This window comes from Hordeum vulgare, chromosome 5H (genome assembly GCF_904849725.1).
Source record: "Hordeum vulgare subsp. vulgare chromosome 5H, MorexV3_pseudomolecules_assembly, whole genome shotgun sequence".
Lineage (NCBI taxonomy): Eukaryota > Viridiplantae > Streptophyta > Magnoliopsida > Poales > Poaceae > Hordeum > Hordeum vulgare.
In genome coordinates this window covers 576975993-576988453 of record NC_058522.1, presented here as the reverse complement: position 1 = coordinate 576988453, position 12461 = coordinate 576975993, and the positions used below count along the sequence as shown (strand labels likewise).

Here is a 12461-nt window from a genome sequence, read left to right as displayed (position 1 = left end):
ATTATGCAATGTAAAACCTGAATTACAGTTTATATAATCTGGCCTCCAAACATGGTCACGTAGATTATTTTTATAAACCAGATTATATAATCTATCTTTATAATCCAGATTATCATAATCTATTACGGTTCCAAACAGGGCCTTATGCAATCACCGTATATACATGTTGACATGCATAGACAAGGGCTGAATGTTTAAAGAAAACACTCCGAGAGAAAAAGAAAACATGGACAGAATGAGGAGGCGTTGCACGGGCAAACGTGTGGCGCAGGCCCACACCTGAGGCAGTAGGCCCAGCCCACCCTGGATTCCGTCCGCGGGGCCCACTCCCAGGCAGCACCGGCCCACGTGCGTATAACTTCCGTACCCAAACCCAACTGCTCCGCCTCCCAGCCCGATCGCTCTCCCACTACACAAGTCCAACTCACTCAGCCGCCGCTCCGACCAGAGCCCAGCCGCCGGCCACCGCCGCCTCCTCCCTCCTCCCCTTCCCCCCTCGCAACAGAATGGCGGCTCCCGGCCTCCCCCTCCACCTCCTCCTCGCCCACCACCCCCAGGCCCCGCCCCTCCGGCCCTCCCCGTCGCGGCCCCCGCCATCCGTCCTCCACCTCCCCCGCCGGGGCCGGGCCGCTCTTCCGCGCCCGGTCGCGGCGCTCGGGTGGGGAGGCGGAGGGATCGAGGACGTCGGGCAGCTGCTCGGCCGCGTCGAGGCGTTCCTCTACACCGTCGCCGACGCCGCGGTGGCGGCCGCCCCGGCGGCCGAGGGCGGGGCCAAGGATGCCGCCGCGGCCTCCGGGGACTGGTTCGCCGGGATCACCAGCTCCATGGAGACCGTGCTCAAGGTGCGCCCGCCTTACCTCTCCTCCTCCGCTCGTTGTTGCGTGCCGTGTGACCGCGCCTGCGATGACGCCCATTCCTTCTGCTCCGAGGACACTGCCATTTTCGCGCCTGTAGCGCGCGACGCCCTGCCGGCCGTACTTCCTTTCCGCGCTGAAAAATCCGCGCCCCTGTTTTTCGGGAAACAGTAGAATCTAGTTGTTGCCTAGATATATTCCCCAGCTGGGCAATTTCAGTCCAGGGGCCGCAGGGTTGGTTGGTGTTGGTACATGAGCGCTGAAATTTCTCAGCATGCTCAAATGTAGCGTGTGATACCATGGTGTACAACCCTTCCGCGCTGAAAAATGCGCGCCACTGTTTTTCGGGAAACACGGGGATCTAGTTGCCTGGATTCCTGAGCCCCTCAGAAAGCGATTCGCCGGACAATTCCGATTCAGGGGCCGTTGGGTTGCTGTTACATACGTACAAGGGAGCGCTGAAGTTTCTCAGCATGCTCAGCGAACTAGCGAGAAATATAGACGGGAGGATAAGATTCAGCATGCCCAGCCGGTATATCCTTTGTTAGTACACCATACTGCTGAAAGGAAATTGTTGAAATATGCTCGAGGCCTCGTAGGATCTTGCAAGGACTGGTTTTCATTTCCTGGCAACTGCTGCAACAGCCTCATTGACTTTTCAGAAGAAGAAACGGCTTTCCTGACATCTGTGCCCAAATTATGTTTGGTGAGATCATGTGCACTGCTGGTTAGGAAGACAAAACGGCGATAAATAGTGTTCACTTAACACGCAATGTAGTTGGTTAATAGTTTAGTTTCTGCAGCTTGGCATATATATTTTGTTCTTTGGGGAAATGGACTACTTGCTGTCAAGAATAGTGTATAATTTTGCATGTTCCCGATTTTGGGTATATGAACATACCCTAATTTCTTCTATTGTAATTTCCAACACGCACGGATGATGCTAGGTTTGGAAATTAATGAGGCTTAGCTTTTTACTAGCCTCAGAGAGGGGATCAAGAGAAAACCAGTGTTTTCCTGTTTGTTCTCTGCTTTCTTCTTTCGAGTATGTGATCATACGAATGAACATTACAGTTTAAAACCTGTTGGTATAAGTGTAAGCCTTCACATTTGTGTACAATATACCCCCCCTCATGTCAAGCCTGAAACCTTGAATACATTACGTGATATGCATCTTTTTCTCATTGGCAGGTTCTGAAAGACGGTCTATCGACTCTCCATGTTCCTTATCCATATGGTTTTGCGATCATCCTCTTAACAGTTCTGATTAAGGGGGCCACTTTTCCTCTTACAAAGAAGCAAGTAATTCTCTCTCCCATGTTGCTACAGCCAGAACTTCTTGGGATATAATTAAATTTGGATTGCGGTAGTTGTTGTTATTCACATAAAGGTGGTGAAGTATGCCAACTATTTCACCGGGACACGATTAAAAGTGGGTACTGCATAAAAGTGTGAAACTGTGCAATGTGCATTGTGGCAGTTCTTTCTGAGAAGTTATATGAATTTATGATATGTCTGCAATTCTACGTAGCACTTACAGAGAAATGATACCATTTACCATGACTGAACTTTGGAGTGATCCACAATTTAACAAGACAATCTTGATATTCATCAATACACGATGCATATGCAGCATTTTGACAGTCTTTTCTCTTATCTATCTACTGATTGTAGCTTCAAACATATCCTAGTAGATGGTGGTTCCTTGCAGGTCCTTCCCAGCTGAACCAGTAATTAATACATGAATTGATTCATTGTACCAGTAGTCCAGTACTACCTGGCAACAACTTTTATTGTGGGGTCTGTTTTACAAGAACAATGTGAATCACGTGTGTTTCAGCTGGCCCTGGGAGGAACTTCTGGCCGCAAACAATTGATGGCATTAAAGCCTTCTGAGTTTAATTTTGCATTCAAGCATTACCTACTACTAGTGATAAATGAGGATGTAGCACACCCTGTCACAGTCCTGCATGAAGCTTTTAATTTGCAGTTTGTATGCCTGTTACTTTTGGTGAATCATGCACTCATGACTACCAGCACACCTCTTAGTACCATTGTTTTCATTACCAAACATGCTTGTTTAAGTTGTAATCTTTTCCAAATGTCATCATCTAATTACAAGAGTTCTACAATTTTCTTTAAATTACTTGCTAGCTCCAGGTTTGGTAAATATTGTTGCTTGATGCTAAAGAAGTGCTTAAATGTTTTCTGACATTCTTGTATCCAATAGTGAAACTCTTTTTTTTTCTTCGTTCAATCTAGGTCGAATCTGCACTTGCAATGAGGTCACTTCAACCTCAAGTGAAGGCTATTCAAGAACGACATGCTGGGGATCAGGTATTTATATATCACATATAAAGTTCTGCATGGGTTCCTTTATTGGAATGTTCCACATATTCTTAAATTAGATTCTTCAATGCACACAGTAGACTGATGAAATGTCAACCTTTCAACCTTTTGTCATCAATTGAGTAGGTGCAAAAATAAATGCAATATCCATTAAGGTCTAGATCAAATAAAAAGCATATCTTTCATATAGTTTATTTTATATTTCCTCATAGAGCTGTTAAGATGTTCTGTTGGGAAACCCACATGATTGAATTTTAATGTAGGGTTAGTTCATTCAAAGTACTTTTTTAAGACATGCAGCTAGTTAAGATATTATCCACATGTCTTTAAAAAAGGTGCTTATTCCCCCAAGTGCATATATCAGATAAAATGCATGTAAACAAACGATCAACTAAAATAACTCAGTTGACACTTGGGTGATAAAGTGGAATGGATTTACATAGTAAATTATACTCCCTCCGTTCCTAAATATAAGTCTTTCTAGAGGTTCAACTAATGGACTACATACAGATGTATATAGACATACTTTAGAGTATAGATTCATTCATTTTGTTGCGTATGTAGACATCTAGTGAAATATCTTAAAAGACTTATATTTAGGTACGGAGGGAGTAGATTATTACCAATGTATTTGGAATACTACTGAAATCACTATTGTCTGTAAGTTATTTATTTATCTTTCCAGGAAAGGATACAACTCGAAACTGCCCATTTATATAAGTTGTCTGGCGTTGATCCACTTGCAGGTAGTTATACACACTATGCTTGGTATTTTTCCTACCAGGGGCTCAATGTGAGCCCCTCAAAGCTCAATGCATAGTAAGACTTTAATTTAGTTGGGTTCCACATTTGCTTGACCCGTTGCTAGTTTTCTACCGTTTGTATTGAGGTATTTTCTTGTTTGGTTAACGATGTTCGGTTTTACTTTGGCTTTTTTTTTCTTGCACCAGGGTGCTTGCCTACTCTTGTAACAATACCAGTCTGGATTGGTCTATACAAAGCTCTCTCCAATGTAGCTAATGAGGTTGATATGATTAAATGTTCCTTTTGCCATTCTTTCTGTTAAATACTAAACATCTATATTAGCTAATGCGTCTATCTTCATCAAAAGGGACTTCTTACGGAAGGCTTTTTTTGGATACCTTCTTTGGCTGGTCCAACAACAATTGCTGCTCGAGAAAGTGGTCAAGGAATATCCTGGATTTTTCCGTTTACGGTAATCACATAAAACTTGATAACTTCATCTTATATCCTGGCTTTGTTCCTTAATTATAAGGCCAAGTAACGTCCTACCATTATTTTTGTGCATCAGCACTGAGCATTTACTAATCACACAACAATGCAGTTTAGCCTCTGACTTAGATGCAACTTTGTGTTTAGGACCATGTTGATACATCTCAATTCTGTTGCTAAATTATTTCATTTCAACATTGTTGTCTTCTGTAGAAAATGTCTTCTCCTTGTTCACATTTTTCTTGAAAAATGGTGATCTTGCTTAGATTTGAGTTTTTGTGTATTTATCTGTCAAAAAAAGAGAGCCACAGCCCACATGTATATGTATGCTGTGTTCACTTGCTGGCATTGTAAGCTCCAGAGCGACTGTGTTGTCAACATAATAGCATTGTCCATGAACATTCATGGAAGGTCCTCTGCAGTGATAAGTTTGCACCACCTCTGCTAGACATTTCTATCTTCTAGGACAGTGGTGGTGCTTTTTTTTTTTCTCGAGAAAACGCAAAAAGCCTTTGCGTTTCATTGCATTGAAAAGGGGGGGGGGAGAACATCCTCCTAAGAGGCCAGTACAGTGGTGTTACAAGTGAATCAATGGACGTCCCAGGAGGATGGCAGGGTGACTCTAAGCCCTTTGGCTCCTGCCTTAGCCCAATTCCTGGACTCGTCCTTGATCGCAACGTCTAGCTCGACTAAGGATGGGGTTACATGGTCGAATGCACACGCGTTTCTATGCTTCCAGATCATTCAAGGAACCAGGAGCGCTACGGAGGCCAACGCTTTGCGGAGCAGGGGGGCGTAGCATCGCGAGCCCGCAGCCACCAGTCGTGGAGCGTGGCGTCCTGGTCAGGCACCGGAGTCGGGAGATGCAGCCAGGACATGATTCCGTGCCAGGTCTGCTTCGCGAATGGGCATGCGAGCAGCAGGTGTTGCATAGATTCCGGCTCTTGATCGCATAAGAGGCACCGAGGGTGGTGTGTGAGGCCATGGCAGGCGAGGCGCTCCGCAGTCCAGCAGCGGTCCTGGCTGGCGAGCCAGTGGAAGAATCTGACCTTCGGCGGGGCCCAGCTCTTCCATATCAGCTTCCAAGAGCGACAAGTGATAGATCCGTGGAAGGTGGCCTGGTAGCAGGACCTAGCTGTGTAGCTGCCGTTGGCCGTCCATTTCCAGGTCAGCTTGTCTGGCTCATGGGAAAGGGTGGCGCGAGACACCAGCATCCAGAGTTGGAGGTACTGCCCAATCTCCTGGAGGCCAAGGATGCCGCGGATGTCCCGCGCCCAAGCATTGCCGTGAACGCCATCCGCCACCGTTCGGGAATTCCTGCGATTTTTGGGGATGCACATGTACAGCGCGGGCGCGTGCTCGCGGATGGAGAGGCCGAGAAGCCATCGGTCCTTCCAGAAGAGCGCTGTGGTTCCATCCCCGAGCTGCATGGTGGTGGAGGCGTGGAAAAGGCCGTGCTCCTCGGGGGTGAACTGCATGCCCAGGCCATGGCAAGCACGACCAGTGTCCGTCCGCAAGAGCCATAACCATCTGAGCCGAAGAGCGAGCCCCGTGCGCTCTAGGTCTCGGACTCCCAGGCCACCAAACTCGATCGGCCGGCATACCCGGCGCCAGTTCACGTGGCAGTGCCCTCCGTGGGCTGCCTGGCGTCCTGCCCAGAGGAACCCACGCTGAATCTTCTCGAGCTGCTTCAGGGTCTTCTTCGGGGGGGCGAGGGCGAGCATTTGGTGCGTGGGAATGGCGCTTAACACCGATTTGACGAGCGCCAGTCGCCCAGCCTTGTTCATGAGCCACGCCTTCCACGTCGGGAGGCGGCCTGCCACCTTGTCGACGAGTGGTTGCATCTGGGCCGCGGAGAGGGACAATGGTGGTGCTATGTGTTGTATGTCATGTCAAGTGACATCACAGAAGTTAGGTTAGCTGCAATAATAGGCTTGTGTTTCACGTAGTTTGTCTACATACATACACTTGTATATAGCTTTGCCATCCCTTATTCCGACTTCTTGTCTATTTGCATAACTTGGCTGCAGAACTGAGGTCTACTTTATAATAATAAGGTCATACATAATATTGTATAATCTACTTGTTTACACTAGAAAATACTCCCTCCGTTCCTAAATATAAGACCTTTTAGAGATTGTACTATAAACTACATACGGATGTACATAGACATATTTTAGAGTATAGATTCACTCATTTTGCTCCGTATGTAGTCTCCTAGTGAAATACCTAAAAGGTCTTATATTTTGGAACGGAGGGAGTAATAAATATTACAATTGCATGTGTGGTGGGCAATCTGTAGGCACTTCCAAATTATGGTTCTAAAAGCGGGCACATCTAGTACAGTTCTGCTCGGAGAAATTTTTACTGTTGACACCCGGCAGTTTGTGGAGTTTTCTCCTTATTTCTTTTGACACTGTTATAATTTATGCTGATGTAGGACGGACATCCACCACTTGGTTGGCCAGACACTCTGGCATACCTTGTTCTACCAGTTCTTCTGGTTATTTCGCAATACGTATCTGCCCAGATAATGCAATCATCACAGGTTTGTGTTATCAAGTGCTTAACGTATTTACTCTATTGTATTCTACTCTTTTTAGGACATTATTGTTGGTCCTCGGTACTAGCATGGAAATTTCTTATCAGCTGGGTTGTATCTATATGGATTATCCAGTTATGGAACTCCTAATGAATACATTCAATGCAATGCTGCTGATTGGCTTCACTATTTCTAGTTGAACCGGTCGTGAATCATGATTATTCAAATATGCGCAGAAGTCCGCCTTTCTCTTATTTCCATAACTAACCTGTAAAAATGTGTAAAGCAGTATAGCACTCATAAATAAGATGTTCTAACTTTTTTCTGAATCAGATGCATATAGATATGTTTGTTCACTCATTTTTGTCCGTATATAGTCCATATTGAAATATCCAAAAAATCCTATATTTGTGAATAGAGGGATTAGTATCTTTGCCGATCTCTTTAAATTGTTTCCTCTTTTGAGGAAAAAGTTTGGGGAACTGAGAAAGAATCATATAAATATCAAGGGCGCGCACCTCCTCTGTTGTATGATGCCAACGTAACTGGTAGCCCATGAGGTTTGTCTTTACTTGAGCTTACTATTTTCCATGTCCTTGCAGAGCAATGATCCTAGCCAGCAAGGTGCACAAGCTGCAGTGAAGTTCCTGCCGTTACTAATTGGTTATTTTGCTCTTTCCGTTCCTTCTGGATTGAGTCTATATTGGTGAGTATATATTGTACAAATTCCAACTGTTATAAAAGAGACATGTTCAATTATTCATTGAAATGAAGGCTTTAATATAACTTCCTATAAGTAGAGTTTGGTTCATTAGAATGCAAACAATATCTATTTTTTCTACAGAGACTGTTATTAACTACACATTGTTCAGATTCCTTTTGATGGTGAATTCTTGCACTTAGCTACAAACCTGCAAAACATTTTCGCTTTAAGTGTCGTGCTCTATAACAAGCTTGATTTATCTTGACCAGATGAACTTACTTTCACTCTGGGACAGCGCATTCAGTTTTTTGGAATGATGAGCAGGTGCTCATATGCTCATAAGAGCATTTCCCATATTTATATACCTATATTGGTCATGCCAGCATCCCAGCATGCTAAACATAATAGAGATCAAGTTCTCATGCTCTTATTTGCTTTAAACATTGACTGATTGCGCCTTTTTGTTTTGTCTTCATGGACGATTGTTGCATTCATTTTAGTTTAAGGTTCGCATATGTGAACATTCCTTCAGACCAAGCCACCTTTCTGTGTCATTTTCTGTTTTGGTTTTCATATAGTTGGTTTTCACTAGTTGTACTTTCTTGCAGGCTTACAAATAATGTCCTTAGCAGTGCACAACAAGTGTGGCTTCAAAAGCTTGGAGGTGCCAAAAATCCTGTCCAAGAATATATTGACAAGCTTGGTAGAGAGGAATCAACTAATGTTGGAAAGCATGAACCTGCTGATAAGAGGGAGGCTCTCCCAAAAGCTGGTAAACCCCAGCCTGGTCAAGTGCCAAAACCAAGTGAACCGCAGCGTGGTGGAAGGTAATTTGATATTGCTTAAGATTGCTGCTCAATGCATGTACTATCTCAGCAGTAATGTCATTGTGGTCCCGAAACCATTGGATCCAAGATCCTAAGATCCTAAGTCACAGTAACAATAAGTTTGGCAAGCATTTTAATTGGCATCTTGATAAATAAGAATTCAGTGACCATAGCTGGATAAACTCTACAATTTTGTCTAGCTGGTGACTATCAGACTTAACATAAGAAATACTCAATGTTTCGAATAGGGGTCATATGCTCTGGAATTGAAAATAAGGGAAACAGAGGTTAATCATTTTAGGATATATTAAAGCCTTTTTGTACAGCAAGAAATTTAGGATCAACCTCAATAATAATTTGAAAATTTCTAGTATTATGCGTGGAATATAGCAACCAGTACTACTCCGTATTAAATTAGGTGAGACTGCATATCAAGCTAGTGAATCATTCACGTGAACTATGTGCACTGCACGTCATCCTCTTGTCCTTTGCTGTAGGTGCTTGTGTTAGCGTCGATATTGTCCTGTCAGCCCAGTCAAAGGATTTGGACAATGCATCACTTTCAGTTACACTATTGCATTTGCTTGCTGCAGCTAGTGAAATGTGCCAACAGAGCATCATGTTGTCATCATGCCAATTGTTGTTTTGAGGATTAGGAGCTTTGAGTACTTATACTCTGTTCCACATTTAGCACTGATATTGCTCATTTAAAAGGAACAATTATTTCTGCCATTACTTAAAAAGGCCAATCCATGCACCAGACAAAATAAACCATCGAATTGTGTAACTATAGAAAAGGACCAGCAACAGAAAAAACGCAGGGTAACATGTGTTGCTTGAAGGATGAATGTATTTCTTTTTTGTTGCCATTGTGCTAGCTAACTAACCCGTACAGGGTGCAAATGTTTCATATTGTGACATGTTGTTGTGCATTGCATTATGATTGGTAGGTTTAAGAAATTAATGGAACAAGAGTCGAGGAGAAAACAACTTCTGGAACAAACGAAACAAACAGAAGAGTCAAGCATTGCCATTGATGAGGAACATAATTTTGACGGCTTTGCTCCAGACAGCAAAGATGAACAGGTCGGGTTATTTTTGTTGATTGGTAATAAAATACCAATTCCTTCAGAAAACTGATTTTTTTTCATTGTTGTTGTCAAATATTGAACAGGGGGAATCCCATGAAAATGAGCCGATTTCAGCTAGTAGCAACGGCGGACTTAGCCATGATACACACGAAGCAACCCCAAACAGAAGCACAGAAGAGGTATTTTCTTCTTCCACGGGAAAATATTGTTAGTCTGGAGAATTCCACAAACGGAAAATCTCTCTCTGCTCCCAGTCAATCGTAGCCCAAAAGATTCTAACAGAGCCGCCCTTTGTCGTGCAGGGAACAATTCAGGAAGCGACATACACCGACAGCCATTCTTCAGTAAGCAATGCTGCCTCCCCCACGGACGATAGATTGAGAGGCCAAGATGAGGATGGTAAAGATGCAGAGTAGAGAACAAGGACGGCGTTTGTCGTCGTCATCGATTGGTTCCAGCGTATCTGCTGTGCTACTACTTGGACGTGCTCGTGCGAAACCGCCATGAGGGCGGGCTATTTCTTAGAGGAGGATAGCGTACCACGGTACCAGCAGGCAGCAAGATTTTTCAAAGATACAAACTGTATCATATAGCTTCTGCTCTTCTCTTGTGAGAACCGGAGATGTCTCTAGAGATGCTCTTAGCTTGTGTAGCTTGTAGGTCTCGAACCGGAAATGTGTCCCGCTGTCTACGGGTTGCTGTAATCTATAAATGGACGTCTTCCTTGCCTGAATGGGAAACTGGGGCGCCACATCTCTAGCTAGCTTCTGCACTTGGGTTTGGAAATAATTTGTAATACTAGAAAACTTATCAATTAATTTGCTCCAATGTAGAAGGCAAAACAACACAAAGTATATTTGAAATAACTTGTACGTACTTACAATGAGATTGGCTTATGAAAAAAAATAATACTGTGCCTCATGTGTACTTACATGGTAGTCACATACTGTACTATATACTCCCTTCGTTCCTAAATGTAAGTCTTTTTAGAGGTTTCACTAATGAAGTACATACGGATGTATATAGACACACTTTAGGGTGTAGATTCATTCATTTTGCTTTGTATGTAGTCCTTTAATGAAATCTCAAAAAAGTCTTATATTTAGGAACGGAGGGAGAATATCGCACGCACCATGGTATTTAATTTACTCGTGCTTTCGCAGTTGAATTTGATAATGGTGTGCATGCCAGCGTACGTAGGTGGCTAGATATATATACGGAGAGAGGGGATGCATGGAAGGAAGAGCTAGCAATGTGGGTGAAGCCCTGGATCCGCCATTGCCGGCGACTCCACGTGCATGGAAGTAGTTAATCTCCCTGGATCAGATGGAGCTCAGAAGGCGAGGACGCCGGCGGCGGCGGCCACGGCGACGGCGCCGAGGCGGGCCGCGAGGGAGGAGGCGGCGCTGGGCGCTGGCGCGGTCTCGCCCCCGGCGGCGCCGGGCGTGGACTCCTCGGCCTTGGGCTCGGTCATGGTGGTGCCGATGGGGGAGCCGACGGGCGCGGCGTCGTCGTCGTCCATGGCGTCGTCGGAGCCCGGCTTGTCGCCCTCGAAGGACCCCACGGGGGACTTGGCCACCGGGGTGAGGATGGTGGGCTTGGCCGCGTCCTCCGCGGCGGCCACCGCCGCGAGCAGCGCGACGGCGGCGAGGAGGAGGAAGAAGAGCGGCGTCCGGTGCCCGGTGGCGGCCATTTTGCGCGCGCGTGCGTACGTGCGTACGTCGAGGTTCTCCGGCCGGGCGATGGAAGTCGTGTGCGAGGCGGGAGGCGTGCGTGTGTCGGGGAGGACGGCGGGTCGCCAAGTATATATATGCGTGCGACGGGGGGAGCGGTGGAGAATTCGGGTGGACGTGGTTTGAACCCCGACGGACGAGCGGTGGCGGATGGGCGGGAGGCGCCACTGGCCGCGCGGGCCCCACGCTCCTCGCCGTCCCAGTTTAGAGTTTCTCTTTTTGGCTTGTGCTGGAAATTAGAGCGTCCATTCCACGTCCTTTAATATTTGCTACAAGGCCAGTTTCTAGAAGAACAATTTCACAAAAGAGCTTGGATTTCTTGTTGTTCTTGCAGGCAACAAGAGAGCTTTTAAGAAACATTTCTTCTTGTCTTACATACATGGTTCAAAGAAAAACAGATAGGGTTCCACTATCAAATGAAAATGGAACAAAACAAGATAGGAAAAAAGCATTCAATGCAACATGTTCATGATAGAACTGTTGGATTGTGTAGGCTAGGCATTAGCAGGAATACATCTATAAACTGCACCGGTGTATGCATTTCTTTCAAAAAATCGGTCTATGCATATGTGTGTCTGTGAGAGAGAGAGAGAGAGAGAGAGAACAGAGAGAGGGATGAGAGAAGCAGGGATACCTTCTCCTTGGCTTGCAGAGCCAGATGAGGTAGCCATGGAGGAGGGCGACGGTGTCGTGGTCAGTAGCGGCGACGGTGCTTTTCGTCACTGTTGCGCTTGACCAGTTGATCTAGACCGGCGGGTGTGTTGATGGGGTGTGCGGCAACGCGAAGAACCTCGTGTTACGTGTCGCGGGCCCCATCTCTTTATATAGCGCAGGTGACAGGGGTCCGTCAACCATTAGTGGGTTGAGCGCCCCCGATCAGGGCACAGATCTAAGGGCCCAATGGGCCGTTGGGCCCATTCGGAAGGAGATCGTCCTAACATTCTCCCCCTTGATCTCAACTTTACTTTTAACCATATACTTTTTACTTTACTCTTTTCATCACAGATCAATACATAGAACATGTTTTATCATCACAGCTCAATTGCTGATAGAATGAGACAGCTACACCATATCTCTGTGTTTTGAAACAAATTATGTTCCTTTTGGGCCTCACATGATCCAGGAATCA

General features: G+C 45.4%; 2 protein-coding genes across 2 annotated transcripts; one reads left to right on the top strand and one right to left on the bottom strand.

Moving 5' to 3' along the window:
• The first annotated feature begins 405 nt into the window (after positions 1 to 405).
• Positions 406 to 10332, top strand: LOC123395061 (ALBINO3-like protein 1, chloroplastic). The gene is made up of 12 exons (XM_045089989.1): positions 406 to 842; positions 2046 to 2156; positions 3117 to 3191; positions 3889 to 3949; positions 4154 to 4227; positions 4315 to 4419; positions 6877 to 6984; positions 7581 to 7684; positions 8290 to 8508; positions 9459 to 9594; positions 9683 to 9778; positions 9902 to 10332. Exons 1-12 carry the CDS (start codon positions 507 to 509, stop codon positions 10013 to 10015), a joined length of 1539 nt encoding a protein of 512 aa, XP_044945924.1. The 5' UTR covers positions 406 to 506; the 3' UTR covers positions 10016 to 10332.
• Positions 10277 to 11347, bottom strand: LOC123395062. Its single transcript, XM_045089990.1, has one exon. It carries the CDS (start codon positions 11290 to 11292, stop codon positions 10933 to 10935), a length of 360 nt encoding a protein of 119 aa, XP_044945925.1. The 5' UTR covers positions 11293 to 11347; the 3' UTR covers positions 10277 to 10932.
• Between the last annotated feature and the right edge of the window lie 1114 nt (positions 11348 to 12461).

Bases quoted from the DNA above. Each gene is read 5' to 3' on its own strand.
- LOC123395061 (XM_045089989.1), top strand. From the start codon at position 507: ATGGCGGCTCCCGGCCTCCCCCTCCACCTCCTCCTCGCCCACCACCCC. The intron at 3,192-3,888 runs GTATTTATATAT...TTATCTTTCCAG, and splicing joins AACGACATGCTGGGGATCAG to GAAAGGATACAACTCGAAAC. The intron at 3,950-4,153 runs GTAGTTATACAC...TTCTTGCACCAG, and splicing joins TGGCGTTGATCCACTTGCAG to GGTGCTTGCCTACTCTTGTA.
- LOC123395062 (XM_045089990.1), bottom strand. From the start codon at position 11,292: ATGGCCGCCACCGGGCACCGGACGCCGCTCTTCTTCCTCCTCCTCGCC.